Source organism: Periplaneta americana, chromosome 13 (genome assembly GCF_040183065.1).
Source record: "Periplaneta americana isolate PAMFEO1 chromosome 13, P.americana_PAMFEO1_priV1, whole genome shotgun sequence".
NCBI classification, from domain to species: domain Eukaryota; kingdom Metazoa; phylum Arthropoda; class Insecta; order Blattodea; family Blattidae; genus Periplaneta; species Periplaneta americana.
In genome coordinates this window covers 102,236,015-102,259,165 of record NC_091129.1, presented here as the reverse complement: position 1 = coordinate 102,259,165, position 23,151 = coordinate 102,236,015, and the positions used below count along the sequence as shown (strand labels likewise).

The window sequence follows — 23,151 nt, the reverse complement described above, 5'->3', positions numbered from 1 at the left end:
GATGACTTGAGAAAATAAATAACATTCTTTTTGGTGGAACAGATCTGAATAGTTTAAAATACTATAGCCGATGATGATGAATTATATTATTTAACTATAAAATATTCTATTAAAATTATGCATTTATTAGCCTATCACTGTCACAACAACATTCTTCGTCATGTTTCATCTCCTCCTATCTTACCGGCTTACAATCCAGACAGATACATATCGCGTGTCTCCTGGGCCATTGTTGAGACAACACAGGACAGCATATGGTAAGAGACAAACATCCAGACCCGTGGACGGAAGATAGGGTAAAGGTTGGTAATACTGTGATACGAGTAATATTGTGATAGTTCTTTTTGAGAATTTATTACAATTTTACTGAGCGAGAGAAGAACCGGTTTTGTGCAGCAACTTGTCCACGAACATTTCCTTAATACGTTGACGCAAAAAACCGATCTTCCTCTCGCTCAGTAAAATTGTAACAAATTCTCAAAGAGAACTATCACAATAATACTCGTATCAGAGTTTTACCACAGTCTAGTATATACAGTCACGAAGCTTGAGTTGTGAGGGTGCTAGGAACAATAGACTGTGCCGGTATTATTTCGCATTGTTTGTAATGAGGCGATAATAGCGATCCTAGTGGTTAGCAACTATCTATGGATGCATATTTACTACGTATTGAGCTTCGTGACTGTATATACTAGACTACGGTATTACCAGATGAATTTCGCTCTTAAATAAAATGGGCAGCTATCAGAACGTCACATTTCCACGTTCTGATTAAGCATAGATGTGAATCTCAAATACAAACTTTGAAGACTTTACATGCATTAATATTGAACTATTACAACTAAAATTTTAGGTACCGTAGTTCAATAAGTTATTTAAATTTTTACAATGTAGGCTTACTTACATTTACAAAAAAAAAGTCTCAACACTTCAATAAAAGGCTTATGTATGAAGTTAGACGAATTTTGTTAACTTAGTATATTGTAATGCTCGCAAAGTTAGACCACACAGTTTTAATCGGAAATGTTGATGGATTAATTTTCCGTCGAAAGTAGTTTCTTTCAATGAGAAATATTACGTACTGTCATAAAATTTATTCCGAAACTTACGAAACATTTTAAATTGAAATGCAAATTAAATAATGTAAAAATGAGAGTCATGTAACTATAAAATGGCATTATATTAGTATGACGTCAGACATACGTTATTCTAATGGCATTTATTCCATTCAGACGAATGGAATTTTTTACGCTTCTTGATTCTTACTCCCTCTGGCCAAATGACTGCAACTATATTACGGTTAACTATAGCTAATCATTTAAATAATGGCCTCTTCACTACCACGTGTATGAATATGGCTTGTTAATTTAAGATGGCTGTGGTATAATATAAATAATGTGCTAAATTAATTATATAGTCCACACTGAAACCAAACAATTTAAAACCGGAATGAAACAGTGCTTTTACGGTTAAAGATTGCCTTTTAAGGGGAGTCTGTACTGCCTATCCCAGCAATGTTAATTTCATCTACTTTAGGTACACTTTTCTCAGGACTTGCACATTTGAAATTTTTAGGGGTTATTCTTCAAGAATTATTGTATGCAACAGGCTAAAGTTATATTTTATTACTTTGCTTTGCATTGATGGGATGACAGTACAGACTCCCCTTAAATATAAATTATAAAAGGAAACTTCATTTGGTTGCACAATAAATTATGTAGGCCTATAGCAAAAGCTTTCAGCTGTATCCGACAAGTTCACATTTCGGTCTTTTTCATTATTTTTCTCTTCAATATTTTACATTAATACTTCATATTTATAAGTAGCCGAACTCTTTGCTGATGTTGCCAGCAACATGCATGATTATAGCTTAAGTCAAACTAGAACAAACTCGAAACACAGAAAGTCGTTGTGAGAGGGAGATAAATGTCCACTACCCTACCGAGAATCGAACCTGAGCCAGGACGCTGTCACTTCAGACACAGCGGACAGGTGATGTATGCAACACGTGCGAACTGTCACTGCTAAGTGATTTTATTTCGTGAAGCATTCCGATTCTTGCCTGGTACTGCAGATGAGAATGGAATACAAAACACTTCCCAAGGTGTAGACGTAGACGTGCAATTCTTATCTTGTAATAGCTTACACGGCATTGAATTTAAATCTCTATAGGCAACCACAAACAAGACTGAATTCTTCTCTGACACAAAATGAGATGAGGTGTCAATTTCAAAGCTTAAGGTAATAAGTTGTACAGTACTTTGAGTAACAAATAAGTGTAGCAATTCAAGTTGAAAGTGGGTAGTAGAGGATATGAAGTCATGTCAGAGGATATGGGAAAATCATCAGCTCTTACGAAAGAATAAGGATCACATGCACAGATTGGCATTTCACACCAGCCTCAAGGGCAAAGAGGTTTGGAAGAAGATGGAAATGCAAACATTTCAGTAAAATCTATCAGTCCTCAAAGACCAAGCTCAGCGCCGCGTCGCACAGTGATCCTTTTACTCTATCTGGCCGCGCAAAATTCGATTCAGTATTAAAATGATGTAGAAACATTAAAATAATAATTTGTACATATGTTAAGCATTTTTCTTATCCATATCGACAAGATTCGAATTCAACTTAGGCTTAATATTAACTCTCAATTACAGACATATAGGTATTCTATAGGCAGGTCTTCAGGTCTTTATCACTGCATGTATGAAATATATAAGTAAAATATATAGAAGAAATCAGTTAAATCATAATTTTTATTTTAACTGCACTTTTAACTTCATACATGACATAATATTTCAACAAAAACACTACACGTTTTACCTCTCAACCTTAAAAAGAACCCGATCCAAACTTTAGTGATGCCCCACTTCGATTATTGCGATTCTCTATTCACGAATCTAAATACTTATTTTGCCCATAGACTACAGCGTGTTCACAATATCTGCGTTCGTTTCGTTTGTAACATTAGAAAATTCGATCATGTAACACCGTCACTAGAATTGTTGTCTTGGAGTCCACTTAAAGAAAGAAGATTCCTCAACTCCCTCTTATTACTATTTAAAATCGTCCACACCTCCACACCCTCTTACCTAGCATTTCGTTTTGTTTACCTTTCACTACCTCGAACCCGGAACATGTACCTTCTCTCTATTCCTCTGCACAGAACATCCTTCTACTCATCATCTTTCAGCATATCGATTCCACGCCTCTGGAACTCTCTCCCTGACCATGTCAGAGACTGTCGGACAATATCAAAATTCAAATTTAAATTAAAAAATCACATTCTAGTTCATGGAATTGCTTGTTGAACACCTGTCAGGTTGCGCAACTTCGGCTTAACCCATGACATATAGTAAACATTGTATCTAAGCTGTTGTAAAATTGACAATTAATTTGTAATGTATATTATTATTATTATTATTATTATTATTATTATTATTATTATTATCAGTTATCAATTATCAGTATCATCATTGCCATCTCTGTTTTCTTTCTTTTTTCTTGTATTAGCTCGATGAGAACTCTAAAGTGTTCTTTTGACTCTGTTGACCCTCTATAGGGCTTTAATTTAATATGTATTATTTTCATCAGTGTTTGTATTTCTTTTTTGTATTTATATGAGCTATCTGGTAGGATGGAAGAGAAGGCCTTATGGCCTAATCCTGTCAGAGTAAATAAATAAATTAAATTAAAAATTATGTTAATCAATTAAGATATTTCACTACAATCAGTAAGTACATTTTCTGTCCATACAGAAAGTAGTGGGTGCCTCAGATTTTAACAACAAAATACATAATACATTAAAACTAGATACACGTGAGTGTATTCCTACATATTCTCTACATTTATATATTCACAGCAATGATTTCAGCTCTACAGTCGCAGTGAGGAGCGTGCCATTCCTGCAGCTATGTGCTACTTATGTGGTCCTTCTAAGGAGGGTGGTATTGTAATCAAACATTCATTTTGAGGGATGTACCACACATTTATCACTTCAGTGTTTTCTATTATGACATAGCTGGTTTTTTTATTATACTGTAAATTGTGAGGAAAATGTTACAACTATAAAATAATGGGGAAGATGACATGACGTACACTAATAATGAACAGTTGTCACTACTAACTTTTCCTTTAATGTAATTCAGTGTTAAAATTATTTTCAATAATATTTAGTTCTCAGTGCTGCTGTAAGCTTCAGATTAAGTTCCTGAAGCGGACGCGGGGTCTTGATAAACAAAGAACTTCATTGAGTATAGGTCCACTTCTCTTTCGCGCTTTCTTTGTGAGATTGCTTATTACACAATCTGACGACACCAAAGCATATTCAGCATTAGATGACAAGCCACTTATGGGAACATTTTCTGTATTTTGTTCATGTAAAATAAATTTGTCTCTAGACGCTTCTTTTTGTGACTGGAATTTACTCAGGATTCGGTGACAAGCAACAAGCAACAAGCAAAATTAACAATCTTAACAGTATCTTTAAAACGGATTATCTGTAAGTTTTCATATCATTATTTTACAGAAACAGTTAAATAATTCATCACTTCTTTCTGCTTTGTCATCTGTATGGCGTAAACCATTAAAAAGATCGTTCCGCGATACCTCTTCTGAAAGTACTAAAACCTGAAAAAAGGCAAAGTTGCAAAAAGTTTCAGCTAGTTTTTTATAATAGGAGAAAGAATAAGGTATTGGGTTTAGTCTTCTGAAAAAAATTTGACCAGTCCTTGACAATTCTAGATTTCCGGGTGTAAAAATACCCAAAACTAGAAGTTAAAATAGCAATAATTCCTCAATTTTCAAGTAAATTTCACTTTAAAATAGTAAGTTGTGTGGGATTTTTAAAATATCACAAACACAGCTCATACCTTGGTGTCCCATATCCACCAGTAACAGACGAAAATTGCCGGAAAAAACACGTCCTTTCAAGCACAGTTATTGAGCATAAATTATGAGCTCGGCTTGAGGCCGGGGATGTGATAAGGAACACCATACTTATTACTTCTTTTGCAACACAAGGGCTGCATAAATAAACATAACTATAACAAATCTCGTATCCTGGATACTGTTGTAATTAAAAACTCCATAAAATATGAAAATATGTGATACTCAATTTTTGTATTTTGCGCGGCCAGATAGCGCCGCGCCGTTTCAACGTATGGGCAAACCCGGCAGCCACAGGGATCTTCGGGTTTTAAGAGAGCCTCAAAATGATGATGATGATGATGATGATGATGATAATAATAATAATAATAATAATAATAATAATAATAATAATAATAATAATAATAAATATACGGTCAAATGCAGTATTATTTTAGGAGCGGAACTTTAATTACTGAACAATAATAGTATTGTTTGTTGCTACCTCTCTGCTATCTCTGCTCCGACAATACCCTATCTAGTATACTATTATAGCATCCCTGTTGCTAACGTCTCTCCCACATTCTATTTTATATTCTCGTCTTGCTTAAGGCGTGGCTCTGGAAAGTCTGCGACCTTGCATTTCTCTCGCATGCTCTTTTTCTCGCATCTTACAACTATTGCAATTTATTATTGACATCATACCAGTGTCATTCAAATAATTTTATATTTGAGAAGCTTAATATCAAAGGCGGACATCTGACCTTCAGATGAAATTTAGATAATGTGGATTCTTATACATTTTTTCATGCTTTTTTCAGTTATGGTGAAACTATATACCCAAACTTTAACACTACATTTATACAAATAAATTGTCTTAAAATACTACAAAGAACATTGTGAAACAAAAAAGTGTCTCTAGATCAAAACTATGGAGACGACAGATGTCCGTCTTTGATATTAAACTACTCATTTCATTAACTATTTTTATATATTATATTGTACGAAAGATGTCAGATTCTTTTGTTAATATTTCGTACATATCTGAGCATTGCTATACAACAAAATTATATTTAAGAAAATTTTATTCAACAACAAAATATCCGACAGTGTGCATTCCATTTTCGAAACTAAACGATCATATCAGTGAGTTTACTGAGTTATTAATTTTATTTTCTATTTTAAAGCTCTTTTCTGTCAACTCATTAGTAATGAGGCGTTTTCAAAGTGGTTGTGCTAAGCGAAAAACAGCTAAAGAACGAGAAGAAAGTACGGCATTAAACAAATTCTGAAACTAATTAATTGTTTCAGTTATAATAAATGACATTTCTGGCCTCTCATCTTCGAGTTGGAAATTGCTATTAGAATTTGCTATCATTATTTGTGTTCAGTGCATCTGCAGAACGTTCATTTTCCGAGCTAAATTTAATAAAAGATGCATTTAATTGAGAAATCACACGACACAACCACGCTTAAATAATTTATACTTGATCAATATTGAATATGACATTGGAAATTGATTTTGAAGACGCAATTTACGATTTTGCCTTCTCAAAGTGTCGGAAACTTCCTCTCTACAAACCAGAGAGTAGTATTAAGAAAAAAGAGTGTTAATAAATGTGTGACTGTCCCTGTGTTCAACATCAAAGAAGCGAGTTATTATTATTGTTGTAATTATTATTATTATTATTATTACTATTATTATTTTATATTTTTTCTCAAGGGGTCCAATTATTACTTTCGTAGGGGACCTATATCATTCTTGATTCGCCCCCACTTAAGCGAAGTCATCCTCAATGATGCACATATAGAGCGGAAGTAATATGGGCCCTAACCGTGCAGATTTTAACAGCTTATTCCTTGGATAGAACACAATAAAAACGATAATACCGTACTGAATATTACAAAACATTTACTAATCCATTCCGCGCATCAATGGTCACGTTTTACTTAAGAAGAAGCAAGGAATTCAAAGGTTGAAATAAATTATTTTTCTGGGGGAATACCGGACCTAGGCAATTTTCGTTTCACATCTCGAGTTCATTCATCCGCCTTATACCTGGCGGAACAATCCTGGGCAAACGGTGCCAATAAATCTTTTACAATATGTCTGTTTTCTTAGGAATTCCTTCAACGCACCGATTCTGAATGATTTTTAAACATGACTGGGCTATTGAAAATGTTTGATTTATCAAAGGTAAGGAATGCTTTACAACCTAGGTTATAAAATATGCTTGAATGGTGAAAAATACATATATAACAGAAATGAATATACCACATGAGTAGGTTATTTTTACGACGCTGTATCAACATCTCAGGTTATTTAGTGTCTGAATGATATGAAGGTGTTAATGACGATGAAATGAGTCCGGGGTCCAGCATCGAAAGTTGCCCAGCATTTGCTCATATTGGGTTGAGAGAAAACCATGGAAAAAATCTCAACCAGATAACTTGTCCCAACCAGATTTGAATCCGGGTCCGCTCGTTCCACGGTCAGACGTGCTAACCGTTACTCCATAGTGGTAGACTTTTTTTGTTTAGTCAACTGTCCGAAGACAGGTATGAACCTCACAAATGATACCAACATGACACCACTTATGAGGCAACTGGGCCAGGAGATAATGGGCCAGTTCCTTTCCTCCTCCAATGCATACATAATCGATTAGCTACATATTCCATTAATCAGACTTCAGATGCATACAAACAATTGAAGGGTTCAGAGCCATAATGGGCCAAGAGTCATGTATTAAAAACGGAAAAAGTAAGGGTTTAAGTTAAGTGAATACCATAGTTTAATGAAGATTGACATATCTTTTAGTTTTAATGTGTATACTTTATATTACTTGCTGTATGTTTCCATTGAATTATGGTGATAACTTCATTTTAACCCTTGTTTTCTACGGTTTTAGTAAATGGCGCTTGGCCCACTATGGTTCTGAACCCTTCAATTGTTCTTCCTCTGACACATATTGTCAAGTGAGATGTGCTGCCTGATAATAGGTGTACATATAGCCAGAATCTCAATCAGAGGTAAACGGTGGACTTATCTTTCTTTAAAAAAAAAAAAGCAAATAAAATTCGTTACAACTTAAAAAAATAACTCGTGAAAACGCCATGTCATTGACACGACTTCACAACATAATAGTTCAGACGAAATCCCTGTGCACAGAAAGACATCATGACCAAAAACCACTTTTTCGGTATCTGTGACGCTGAAAATGTTTATTTTCTATGAAATATCGACATAGATTTTTGTCTTATACTTAGTGCAATGAGAAACTACAACCTCGATCATTATGCACATAAATTTGCACATAATTTCAACTTATAGATGGCCCAGAACCAGACTGTTCCAAGCCCGTTTTACTTTTTTTTTTTTTTTTTTTCCGAGAGCGAGAGCTATTTTAAGCTCCTGACATTCAAAGGTTCATAGAACAATTTGGAATTGCTTCATAGCAACCTTATGGAGAGGAATATTTACAATTTTGTTCGATTCATATATTTAGACAATAACTGGAACACAATTTTTTTTCGATTTAATTAATTAATTAATTTATTTATTTATTTATTTAAATGTAAATATACAGAATAAAGAATATAATTACAAACAAACAAGAGAAATAGAAATAAAATAATACAAACAATATAAAAAAGGAGATACAGTAGTATTAACAAAATTTGAGACCGAATGAGCAACGCTCGTGTTCGGTCGCAGTTCAGATATAATATTAATAGGTCTATAAGAGAATATGAAATAAAATAAAATAGGAAATAGAATTTAAAATTACAGTTACAGAAATTATATAATACAATATTAATATAAGAGAAATATAGAAAATGAAAAATAATAATAATAAAAATAAATAAGTAAAATAAAATAGGAACTAAAGTTTAAATTACAGCAGCAATGGAATTATATAATATAATATTAACACTAGAGAAGAATGATATCGCACGTGAAAAGTAGGACTATATATTTCAAAATTATAGAATACAAATATAATATAGGTTGATTAATTCATACACATAGGCTATAAATTTATTTAATCAAATTGAAGATATTAACACGTTTCTAATTTTCTTGTTATATGTTAGTGGGTTACATGTTAGAAGTTCTGGGTGTAATTCAGTTAAAGCATTGTACAACCGAGGGCCAAAATTAATGCTATGCTAATGAAACAATGAAACACAGGTTTCTTTCTTACAAAAAGTTGGACTTAGAACAGTCTGGTTCTCAGCCATCGTTATGTTAACACGATGTGCCTTCATATGGCGCTTTGACTACAGTTACTTATATGGAGGAAGATACCAAGTCCTTTTTAATGCTCTCTTTCCATCTGTTCTGTGGTCTTCCTACCTGTCTCCTTCCTTGCAAAGTACTACCCGTACCTCTAGTTGGGAACAGCTGGTCTAGGAGAACAGCAGGCCTACATCATAATGAGGAAACACACGCGTACATGCTCTAGGCGGGTTTCGAAACCAAAATCGTGGATCATATCGTCAACTGCGCCTTAGCTATTACGTAAACCATAGTCAGTAAATGCATTATGTAGGTTACGGTATTACCAGTAAGTCTAGAAGACATAGGATAAATTACATGAGAATTAAACATTTATTCAGAAATGTTGAAGTGCTATTAAGTAGTGCAGTCTTTACAGATGTTAATTTATTTGTGTTAAATCCAATGAATGGATGGTTTAGTGCAAATAAATTAGCACTTAATATTGAAGAAACCAGTGTAATAAAATTTAGTACGCATAATACTGCTCAGATTTCCTATTACATTACATTAAATGGAACTGATCTCAAAGAATATAAGCACGAAGTTCCTTGGCTTGAAATCGCATAATCACTTTAATTGGAAACACACATAGAATATGATTTTTATTAGTCAACAGTCCGAAAACTGGTTGGAAGCTCATAAATAGAGGACGGATTCATATGCACTAAAAACGGGAAAATATGCATGCACGTATGCACTTAAAAACCAGGACATATGCACTAAAAATAACAAAATGTGCACTCTTAAAATTGGAAAGAAAAAAGAAAAAAGGAAAAAAAAAAAAAGCAATTTACTATTACTGATGGTTTTTCTGTTGAATCTACCACTATTCGTCCTGGAAAAATCGTACCGCGACAATTCGTCCCAAGCTATTTGCCACAAAGCGTTTTGGTACTGCTACAAGATTTGTATCCCGACAATTCGTCCCAAACTATTTGTCACAAAGCGTTTTGGTACTGCTACAAGATTTGTATCCCGACAAATCGTTCCAAAGCATTTGTCCCAACATGTTTTTGTCACGCTTTTGTGCCAAATACGTCATAGATGTTTTCACAAGTATTTATTAATGCAACTTTGAGGGAAATAAAACATTACAAAATATTTTTACAATAGATTTCCTGCTATGACGTACCGCAGAGTTCAGATATATTGCTGAATTTTCCCACTCTCTTTGCACTCCCGGTAACGAGAAACAATTCTTTCGATTCGATAATCGACATGTTGATGTGATCTCTTCCTCTTGTTCGGGGACCCACCTGTATAAAATCGAAGAATTTGTCTATTAATTTCTGCCTCTCCGTTTTAGAGTTTTTGCAGGAACTTGTTGAATGAAGGATTTGCAAACTAGTATAGGCTATTTAACCGGTGATGCCAGCCTTCAACTGGATTAGTTGTCCTGGGATAAGTGCTAAAGATTATTGCCAGACAATTTCTTAACTATTGAAATTTTAAAAATCGTATTACTAAAATTTCGCAATGAGACATTATATCGTGGTACGTCGTAGATTCGGGACCAAATATTCTTGGAACAATTTGTTGTGGAACGAATTATTATTCTTGGGACGAGTTGTCGCGGTACAAATTATATTCTTGGGACGAATTATCGCGGTGCGTATTTCCAGGTACGATTTGTCGGGCTTCCTTTTCTGTTACATGTAAGAATATTGAGACATCATCAGCTGCTGAAGTTCCGTGTCCTTCAACCCACTGCTTAAGCATTACACCTCTAGCACATTTCTCGTTAGGAATCGTTAATAAAACTAATTCAAAATTCATAATTCTCTTGCAGCTAAGCTGTTCTAAGATACAATACACTCTACACACTGTCGAAGTTTCTAAGACCTACCAATAATAAAATGAAATATTCTGATTTGCCACTTTGGCAAGTAAAAAACAGACAATTGCATTATCGTGCCTATATTATTGTTGACAGATGGCGAAATTCGAGTTTAGCGAGTGCAAAGAAGCCTACGTATACTTTCTGTTACTTCTGCTCCAATCATATTGCAGCGTTCTAGTGACAAAATCTTATGCACGTGCGGAGTAGATAATAAGGTGAATTCTTGTTTCGAATAACTGTTCCTTTAATCGCAACTTTCATCCATCATAACATCCCAATATTGTAAATTTGCATAGAGTCAGCAGTGCACTGCACATGCGCAATACGTTGTATCTGGAACTTAGTAAAATTAGGAAGACCATAATTTTTCTGGAATTGTACCTAACAAATTACCAACCAAATTGCAACATATGCAGAAACAACACTTCAATATCTTCATGAAAGATTCACGAAATGACAACTATTCAGAGCTAATCAATGTCCCAGTAACTCAGCCCTAAATAGTAAAACTATGAATGAGAAACGGGTAATTGCAATCATAGTTTAGTGTCATTAAAAAAAGAAGTGTGCAGCAGAGTTCATAAATGGCGGCACAGCAGCTGACAAAGCCATAATAAATGCATTAAATGTTATGTAAGGAATCTTCACATTTCAAATAGTATTTCGATGGAAAAAAAAAAAAAAGTTATGGGAAACTGCAATCAAAGTATAGTGTCATTTGAAAATCCTATTTACGAGAGCTTTAAAAAATAGCGTCATACCATAGTCTAGTATATACAGTCACGAAGCTTGAGTTGTGAGGGTGCTAGGAACAAAAGACTGTGCAGGTACTATTTCGCATTGTCTGTAATGAGGCGATATTAGCGATCCTAGTGGTCAGCAACTATCTATGGGTGCATATTTACTACGTATTGAGCTTCGTGACTGTATATACTAGACTCTGGTCATACTAGCTGACAAGGCCATAAATGCGGATTAAATTTTATGTAATGTATTTTTCAGATATCAAAGATTATTTTAAAGGAAAAGTATAATATTTTGAAAATTTTCTGATTTTCCACCATATTTAACTATCTTCTTCCCTTAAGTTTCAACTATTAAATTAAGAAACATTACAGTTAAAAAACAAACACTATTTTTTTTTAATCTGTAGAAATTACAAATCACTCTCTGTTTTAAACAGTTCTTCAGCAATCAACCGACTGGATGGATGTCTCTCCTACTATAACAGAAGTTTGAAACGAAGTCCTTCACGGCATCGGACATTTCTGAGAGTTGCTTAGTTCGAACCTCACACAGCATGACAGCTGTAATCAACGTGTTAGCGGCAGTGGTAGTGTGCGCGATGGTCCTGGATCATGCGGGGGCCTACCGGCTGTTGATCATCCACGCCAACGATTTGCACTCCAGGTTCAACGAGACGGACAAATTCTCTGGACTCTGCACGGCGAGCAAGAAGGCCGAAGGGAAGTGTTACGGGGGGTTCGCTCGCGTCTCAGAGGCCGTGACTCTCGCGAAGAGGAAGAGTGAGGTGGAGAACACGCACGCCCTCTTCCTCATCGCAGGCGACATCTACCAGGGCACGCTGCTCTACACCTTCTACAAGTGGAAGATCGTGGCCGCAATGACCAACCTTATACATCCGGACGCCATGGTGAGTACATTCTTTTAATTCGGCATTATATAATGTTCGTCAGTTACGAACGCTGTACTAATGACAGCACTTCTACGCATACACACTCGGCAATCGTTCGGGAAAATCTGTTTTCTTCAGTTGCAAGACGAATGAACTATAAGACTGAAACGAGCAAAATGACATTTATCACTTTTAATTCAATTAAATTTGCCATTTCTTTCTAAATCAGAATACATACCTATAGTTCTACATCTTGATTACACAACTTTTAATACTATATCGCTTCGGAAAACGTAGGGTAAATTAGGGTCCGTTGGACAGTCGGGCATGTTGGACACTTTGTACTTTAACGTGTTACCTCGCCACTTGTGGGCACCATATTCTGCTAGAAGTCAATGACGGAAGTAGTCCCACTCGTGGCTACTTCCGTCATTAACTTCTAGCAGAATATGGTGCCCACAAGTGGCGAGGTAACACGTTAAAGTACAAAGTGTCCAACATGCCCGACTGTCCAACATACCCTAATTTACCCTATTATGTGTCTTTTACCTCTTAAATTTTATATTACCTTGTTAACATGTTTCGGCCTGCTATCGGCCATCATCAGAACTGGTTGTTGCTGGTATTGGCGCCTTTTGTTTTGTTTCCTGTGGGGGTGTGTTTGTGTAGTGTAATGTGGAGTCAAAGAGTGTGTGTGTTCTGAAATTGAGTTGTGTGTTGAGAATTTCATTTGGATGTGTTTTTGTGTGTCTATATATTTCGTATTGTTCTAGTGTGTTTAGTTTTTGGCTTTTTGGTTGGATGTGTAGAATTTCCATGTCTGTGTTCATGTCTCTGTAAGTGTGGTTAGCATTTGTGATGTGTTCTGCATATGTGGAAGTGTTTTGTAATTTTGTTATGGCTGTGATGTGTTCTTTGTAACGTGTTTGAAATGATCTACCTGTCTGCCCTATGTATAAGTTGTTGCAGGTGTTACATTTGAGTTTGTATACGCCTGTGTGATTGTATTTGTTTATTTGTGTTGTTTGTGTGTTGAGATGTTTTTGTAGAGTGTAGAGCGATGTTGTAATTTAATTTCTTGAACGAGGTTGCAATCTTGTGTGTGTTCTGAAGATGGCCAATAGCAGGCCGAAACATTTTAACAAGGTAATATAATATTTAACACGTGAAAGACACATAATACGTTTTCCGAACATATAGTTAATTAAAGTTATGATTTGTGCCCTTTAAGAAGAGACTCTTGGTGAAAAATGTGAACATTTACGAATTCTTTTTCCTCACTTAAAATAGAGAGAGAATCCAATTTGAAGCCGCCTCAATTAGGGAATCAATATGATGAATATGATCGGCCTCCTAATCAGTTCATGCCGAACAATACGTAAGATCAATAAGATAATTTTGTATGACAGTAAGTGGGCGCTGTCTGCCTTTCAATTAATCATTTAAAACTATACAGAAATAAAATTTAAATAACATAGTATAAATGATGTCTAATACTGTAATTCAGAGTGAATTCTTCAATATGGAGTCAGGTATGGCCTGGATAATAGCAACAGGCGTTTTAATTTCGGTCAGAATAGGGTGACCAGATTCACATCGATAAAAAAGAGGACACAGAGCTTAAAAAATGAGGACATTGTTCGAAAAAAGAGAACAGAAAATATGTTCTTAGATTTAGAGTTAGGCGTGTATGTAATATCTATTTTATTACAAAATTATTATGATAAAACTTAATAATAATAATAATAATAATAATAATAATAATAATAATAATTTTACAGTTAATTAAAATATGAAAGTCAAGGGAAATATAATATTAGAGGGGACAGAAAATGTCTATTTAGATTTAGGCTTATCCCTATATTATACTTAAAATGATGCCAATATCTATTTTATTGTAGCATACTTATGATAAAATTTAATAATATAATTATTTTACAGTTACCTACATATGAAAGCAATGAACATAACAAGTAGAAGCAAGGAGAGTTATGATCGTTGGCAAAGAGTATATTCCATCGATGCTGACGCCACCTACAGACAAATTAATTGAAAAAGGTGTCAAATCAGATAATTTCAAAATATCAGGCATACAAGTTACGAAAAGGAGACATTTCTTAATTTTTTAAAAATATGCCCGGACCCCGGACAAAGACATAAAAGGAGGACATGTGCGGACAAAAGAGGATGTCTGGTCACTCTAGGTCAGAAAGTCTTTTATAGCCACCGATCCACTGAAACGACATGATAGGTATAATATGAAAAATTAAAATTATTCGTAATATTAAACTAATATTATTAGTTCGGAGTCAAAGACACGTCGTTATTAACACACGTTTAACACGAACACCTCACATAAGCCTGCTCGTACTGAATTAATAAAAATTGACTTCACAATAAAAAGAGCAGAAGCAGAACGCGTGCACGACAATGGACGAAATTCGTTTCTTAAAAAAAAATACTATTCATAATTTAATGCTGACGAAATAACATTGTCAATAAAATTTATTTTTCAATTAGGACATTAAGTCTTTGAACACATTTACAAAAACGTATTCTTACAATGTTGATCTCGAGAGAAAAAACTGCAAACATTCACACACATTCACACACACCAAGCAGATAAGAACTAGCCTATTTAATAACTCGCCACCCTCACCAAGCAGACAAACTTTTTCAATACAATTGATTACCTTAACTGAAAAAAAGGAAGTCGTGTTTTTACAACCGTTCGAATGCCAGCTCACGCAAGGGTGGGATCTGGTCATCTACCCTTGCCGATATACTAACTTTCACAAGTACAGTCGCGTAGGCTGCAGTACTGTACAATCGCGTCGAGAAAAACGGTACCGTAGTATTATATGTTATTTATTTCAAAATACTCGTATAATACTAACCGCGGATCTCCTGATAAGTGTTGGCGGATCTCCAGGGATCCGCGGAGCACACTTTGGGAACCACAAAGTAACAGTTAAGCCAACTGGTTCGTTACAGCCTCATGCCATCTCTTAGCCGGGCGACCAATATAATAATAATAATAATAATAATAATAATAATAATAATAATAATAATAATAATGTTTGTATAATGGTTACCTGTAATATTGAACGTGCTGTGTAACATGACATGCAATTTAGATTTTTTCCATCATTGGCTTGAACATTAACTTATAAATTTCAATAGTCTCTAGAATGTGCACAGTGAGTTGGAGGTCTTTCTATTTTATTTGTCTATGTTTTGTAGTGTCACTGTAAATAATTATGTTTTACTCACATCTTCAACAATACCGTATTGGATTGTAAATAGGTACTAAAAAAGGAGATAAAGCACACGAAGAAAGAATAGAAAGAAAACCCCCAGTCAGATTGGTCGGCCACGGAGTTTGAACCCGGAACCTCCCAAATGCGAGTCTCAAACGCTACCGTCGGAGCCTACTTGCTCGGTAATGCATAATATGTCGCAATTAAAGGGATACTTAGCTGTTATAACTATAGCTACTTTGGTTACTAACACATTGCCCTCTTTTATTTAATTTTGATAACGCCAACGTGTGAATTTATAGTGAATGATGATCGAGCAATTTTGTATTCCTGAAATGTCAGCAGAAGGTCATATTTCTTCCGTTATCAAGAATAACATTCATCAATGCGACTACAGCGTTCAAGACCATTCCTGCTTTTATGATTCAATTTTATGGCATTTCGTGTTAGTGTCTTTCTATTTTTAAAGGCCTAATAATAAAGAAATCATACTAACAGACGAGAGCAAGGTCACATTTCCGTACTGCGTTCTGGTGTTAAATGCATTCACTCGTAAATGCGATACATGAAAAATGTTTAATTGTCTACCATTTCATGATAAATACCCACTGGTTTCACACTTACCCCATAATAATATTACACTTTCTTATTATTTCGTCTAAAGTAATTCATCATCATCATCATCATCATCATCATCATCATCATCGTCGTCGTCGTCGTTGCCATCATCATCATCATCATCATCATCATCATCATCATCATCATCACCAACAATCCGTTTTGACCTGTTCCGAATCCCAAATTATATCAGTCGTAATCATTGTTAAAAAATTTACCGTCGGTCATTCCATCTCATCTTTGGACGGCCTACACTTCTGTATTCTTGAGGAGTGCATTTATTTCTGTATTGCTTTGGTAGATTGTTATTTTCAATTCTTGATATATGTTCTTTCCATTAATTCTTATAATTTGCAATAATTTCAAGAACCACATTTTGGGAGTTTCTATTCTTTTTATTTTACTTTTCTTGAGTGTCCAGCTTTCAGATCCATATATGATAAGTGCAATGAAGATCACTCGATAACATCATTAATTCATTCATTCATAGTATCCTGCCCAAGGGCATGACTTTCAATGCAAATTCAGCATTCTCCAAATCTTCCTTCTTTTCCGCCTTCCTCTTAATTACCATGTACGATCAAAATTATCTTAATGATGTCTAACATCTGACATTTTCTTCTGCTCCGAATTTTCCTCTCATTCGTCATCCCTTCACTGCATCCTTAAATAGGTATTTCTTCTTAACCAGTGACCCAACTAATTCCTTTTTCCCTTCCTGATCAGTTTCAGTATTATTCTTTCTTCATCCACACTTTCTATCACAACTTCATTTCTTATTCTGTCTGTCCATATCACAAGCTCCTTTCTTCTCCATATCCACATTTGAAGTGCTTCTAGTCGCTTCTCTTCACTTGGTCGCAATGTCCATGCTTCTGCCTCATACAATGCCTCACTCCACAAGAAGCACTTCATTTATCTCTTCCGTGGTTCTTTTTCCAGAAGTCCGCACATGCGTCTTTTTCTATTAAAAGCTTCCCTATCCATTGCTATCCTCCTTTTGACTTTCTAGCAGCAGCTCAAGTATTTTTTTAAGCTGTTCACTTGTCCAACTGCTTCATTTCGAATTTGAACGGTTACTTTCTTTATACTTTCTTCCGAGTTTTTATACGTAGGCTATATCAACGGCTTTATTTGCCATGTAAGAAACCTGACAGTTAACTTGTTCAATTATATCATTCTCTATTTCTATTTTAGCTCTTATTCACTACTGAAGGCCATTTTTTTGTTACTTTTTTATTGATAGTTTTATATTCTCATTAAACATTTTGGCCGTTTGGTTAAGCTTAAAAACTTCTTGCAACTCATTTTCTGACCTGGAAATAATTATCGGATCTGTTCATCTGCAAAACGTTTAGTTGTAAAATCAATCATAAAGTAATTCATACGGTACATTGACGGACTGACCACAGAAGTCGTTAGGTTACCCTGATCACTTCAGCCCAGCTAGGTGGACTTGTTACAACTTTGAGGAAACACACACACTCACGTATAAAACATGTGTGCGCAGCACTTTAAAAGTGCTGTCAGCGTTTTCAGAATAACATTCCAGAGGCACTTAAACAATTCAGTGTGTACAAAAGCATTTCATTTTCTTCGAACGAGGCGGATGAAAGTTCTATTGTACTTCGAACAGTCGATCTATTATTCATACAACCCATAAGAAGGAAGGGATGGCTGATACCACAGAGGTTGCTTAGAAGAGTCCCAAACTGGTACTAGAAAAAATAAAAGTTACTGTTCCAACGCGCAGCTTTGTGGTAACTTTGTCTGCTTTCCAAACTTCTCATTAATACCCCACTTTTACTTTTTATAGGCTTTACACTTTTCATCTCTGTATCTTAGCGTTACCAGGTTGTACGTTTTTCCTGTATTCTTACGTTTTTTGATTGCTAATTTTGGCCTTACGTCTTTTATTCCCCCGTACAACACTTTCTCCCTTTTCTTACTTTGGTGCTACGTAATATTATTACTTCATTGCTTTCTCAGTATCAAAATATCTGGAAAAGAAAGATCTCAGTATTCTTGTATCACATGTCTATCTGCGCATAATCCACAATTACATCACACAAGGAGTGAATAATAAATTCTGCGGCAGCAAGACTAAGAAACTAATGAGAGACGTTTCATCAACAACTATTAACAAGATTCTCTGTGAATCTGACGGTTTCTATGACGCTTTGCTGAAATATCTCGAAACCTATTATGATTTTCCAGCATGTAATAAATATTAAAAGTTGGAAACACTTTCTTTGAATGGGAAAACAAAAATATTGACTTTGAACTTGCTGCTGAAATTTCAAACCTAGAAGATCTAGTCAATATAGACCATCTGTAGGCTTAATAATAAAGAGTTAAATATTTTAATACAAAACCAACACATAGTAAACTATATCAAAGCGCAAAGGATGGCATGGTTTGGCCATACCAATCGTATGGACGAAGGAAAAACAATTACGAAAATATATAAATGGAACCCCATCAGTAAAAGAGCAAAAGGAAGACCAAAAAGTAGATGGAAGGAAAACATAACCAACAATTTGAAAACACTGAACGTAAAGAATTGACCAATTCTTGTTCATAACAGAAAAGAATGGCGTAAATTAATTGAGAAGGTCAAAACTTCGACAAAGTTGTAGCACCTACTGAAGAAGAAGAAGAAGAAGAAGAAGAAGAAGAAGAAGAAGAAGGACCAGCTGTAGGAAGAATTTTGTGAAGTGGAAGATAATTTTGTTGGCTGTGTAGTAAAAGTGATTATGTGTCTATGTGGGTATTAATGCCTCAGCAAAAAGTTCCAAATATTTCTCGACTCATGTTTCATACTGATTATTACGCCTTTACTACATCATACTACTTTTGATGCATAAAACGGTACAACCAATCATGGCTGCTTTGCGATCGTCATTTGTTTTCCGCATACATAATCGACTGAAAATGGCGGCTCCGTTCAAACGTTTTAGTGAAGGTAACATTAGTGAAATATAATTTTAGTAAGTCAATTTAATATCTATTTTATTGTATTAGAGTACTTTATTTCTACTAATCTTTATATACTTTCTTCTGTTTTTATCATCTCTCTACCATTTGTTTCTTTGTTTGCCAACATTTCAAATTGCAAATTCTTTACGGTACTATAAAACATGCTTTGCGATCGTCGTTTGTTTACAGCATAGACAGTCAACTGAAAATGGCGGCTCCGTTCAAACGTTTTGGTGAAGCTAACATTAGTGAAATAGAATTTTAGTAAGTCAATTAATATTTTACGTATTAGAGTATTTTATTTCTTCTAATCTTTATATACTTTCTTCTGATCGTGTAATAGGCCTAGTCAATTAAATCCCACTCGAGTTTTGACTTTCTCTAGATGAATCAAAACCTGTAGTGAGATTACTGTTGACAATGAGTATACCAGATTGGAATGAATTTGTGGAACGAGTGTTTTCAATTTTGAAGAACAAGTGGACTGATGTTCGGAATAGTGCTTACCAGAACTGATAAGGTAAATTCAGAGCTTCAAATTATTATAAATTTTGACATATCCCGCAAAGAATTTTTAAATATATTATAGAATGTCAGTAAATTGCTAAATGAAACTAAATCAAATTCAAAATACCAAAGTTTTGTGAAAGAATAAATGATAAATTATACAAATGTGAATGTGTACAATGGTTACATGCAGATTAATGTCATTTAATAGAAAGTAAGAACTTTTGAGTCCCTAAAATGTCTTTATCTGAAAGATTTCCGTTTTCTTTTAAGTGAAAACCCTACTGTCTCTCCAGAGGCGTCAAACTGTCTCGCCCAGGCTGCCGAATTACTTGTCCTCGTCCTGTCTTCCACGTTTCCTTCTTCTTTGAGTGGACCAATCAAAAATTGTCTTTGGAATTAATTATTCTGGCATTCGTTGTAAATGCCCATACAATGGTAATGATCTTGCTTTTAATCTTTCTAAGAGGGCTTTTCTGGCATTCATAATCTGATGTTCGCGTTCCTTATGCATTGCAAACCTCGAAATTTTCATACGTACTTCTGTGGAGTCTCTACAATTCTACTTAAATGAGTTGCTATTGTGTAGAAATGGCACATCCTTCTCTTCCACATTATGTTACAATACGCTATACTATTTAGTTCTAAGAATGGTTGTCTTTGTGGTGCTTGAAAATACAGTACCTCTGCTTCATTTACCGAGAACAACAATATCCTGCGAGGTATTTGAATCTCTGTCCGTGACTTTCACACGGTACCATAGACATTTGAACAGCTGCGTGTGTTGTGGTCAATACAACACAAAGGCGCGGTGCATTGCCACACAAAACAAATACGTCTGTGTTTAATTACGTGCAGTTGCCTCGAATTTCATGTCTTTGTAATGGTGGGCTTGCGTCATTTGGAAGGCATTCGTGTTTGTAACACTGACTTGACCTAATTCTAATTGCAACAAATTATTGTCCTCGTCTAGTTACAGCCGTCTCTGAAGACAGTGGATTTATCAGAGGTCGTTGACCTCTACCGGATTATGGTTTTAATCCAGGTTCTGAGTCCGATTTGATAAGAAGGTCGCGAAATAAAATATAGGCCTATATATAGTTAAATTCTATCAATCAAATACATCGAATTTACGTAAAAATGGCAACACGAAACAATTTAATACCACGCAAAAAGAAACGAAGTATAAAACCCATATATACAGTATACCATAAACATGGCATTTCGTATTTTTCCTGCTTTTTGGTGACAAAATTAAAATATATACCACATTTTCAATGTTGGTGTTGGCACACCTTCGAGAAAAAATACGAGTAGTTGCTATGACTTATGAATGAATCTTAATATACAGATATTTTATGTACAGTCTTAGAAAAACATTTTGTCGCACAAATACTTTTAAGTTGTAGAAAGGAGGCAGTACGCATGATCAGACATACAACGAAACTAATTTTATTAGAGCATGATCTCAAACTCGTAGCACCTGCGCGAAAGACGAAAATGACATCCACTTACATGGACTCGCACCACTTACATGGACTCGCACAGGAGTCTTGCTGGGGGGAGGGGGGTGTTTGAACAGTAAAGGCTCATTCACAATGAAAATTAAACAACGTAAGCGTTAACTTAAGAATATAAACGTTACGGTAAAATCAAGAAGTCATACCATCATTCACGATGGGAACATAAACATAACCGTAAACATACTTGGTAACCATGGAAATATAACAACGACGCCATTTCCTCACATTCTGTCTTATACTTCAGCGCTCCACGATTGTGTTCTGTTTGCAAATCACGTAAGCATAAGCATGAAAGTTTGGAGTTTGCAAACTTTCATGTTAACGTCTTACGGTAATGTTTATGTCAATGCTTATGTGAATCATTGTGAAAGATCCCATTTGGTAGCCTGGGCGCAAACTTCTGTGTTTATGTTACGGTTATGTTTAATTTTCATTGTGAATGGGGCTTAAGCTCTATGAGTAAGCAGTCACCCGCACGCACAGAACCCCCACTCCGAAGCCTGAGAAAGAAGCTCGCGCATGTTGATGTCACGAGTTTGCGATCGGGCTCTACCTCACCTAGTCGTTCTCTTGTGAACCAGCTCGCTCATTCTCTGATCATGTTCACTGCCTCCTTTCTGGGACTTATAAAGTATCTTAGTGATAAAACTTTTTTCTAAAACTGTACAGTTACCCAAAGAAAAATTGGGACGCTGAAATATTCAAAATTCCAGGCATAAGACACTGCGCATGATCAGAGACCCAGAGCACAGATACACAAGATAACGCGCAATTGAGTTAATTAAATTCACTACATTTGGTTTGTGTTTGAACTCCTTATGAAACTCACATTAAAACGGCGAGAAAGGTCTTAATTTGTTGCAAATAGTAGATAATATCACATTCTAGTACATACAGTCATGAAGCTTGAGTTGTTGAGGGTACTACGAACAATAGACTGTGCTGGTACTATTTCGCATTATCTATGATGAGGCGATAGTAGCGATCCTAGTGGTTAGCAACTATCTATGGATGCATATTCCCTACGTATTAAGCCTCGTGACTGTATATACTAGACTGTGGTAATATTGTAGAAATTTATTCCTATTAAATGTGAATCCACATATATTATTCGTAAATTCGCCCTGGCTTTCATCCAATCGCAGATCAGTTGAAAAAATGAAACTGCATGAAATGCAAGAGCAATTATATTTCTAACTAGCCGTACCCGTGCGCTCCGTTGCACCCGTTAGAAATAAATATAAAGTAATTACATAATTAAAATAGGACATTTGATCTAGGGAACATTCGTGTTTGATAGAAGGATAAATCGTTTAATATGTTACTTAATTTAAATTGTACTTATATAATTAAAATGCGATCATTTTGGTCCAGAGACCACTCATTTGGTGCAATGACAATTCCTTTAACATGTTTCTTATTTGTTATTACATGCAACCATAGTTTAATGAAGATTGGCATATCATTTAGTTTTAATGTGTATACTTTATATTACTTCCTATATGTTTTCATTGAATTATGGTAACAACTTAATTTTAACCATTGTTTACTACGTCTTCAGTAAATGGCGCTTGGCCCACTATGGTTCTGAACCCTTCAAATAACTTAAATAGTGATACAGCATATATAGTGATATGTAATTA

At 35.0% G+C, this 23,151-nt stretch overlaps 1 protein-coding gene across 1 annotated transcript in view; it reads left to right on the top strand.

Annotated features, from left to right (window-relative positions):
* LOC138712174 (protein 5NUC-like) overlaps nucleotides 1-23,151 on the top strand; it is a 67,925-nt gene that overhangs the window by 2,572 nt on the left and 42,202 nt on the right. Inside the window, exon 2 of the mRNA XM_069843670.1 lies at nucleotides 12,169-12,639. Within this exon, the coding sequence (XP_069699771.1) occupies nucleotides 12,286-12,639 (354 nt within the window). The 5' untranslated portion in view covers nucleotides 12,169-12,285. The remainder of the gene's footprint in view (nucleotides 1-12,168; nucleotides 12,640-23,151) is intronic.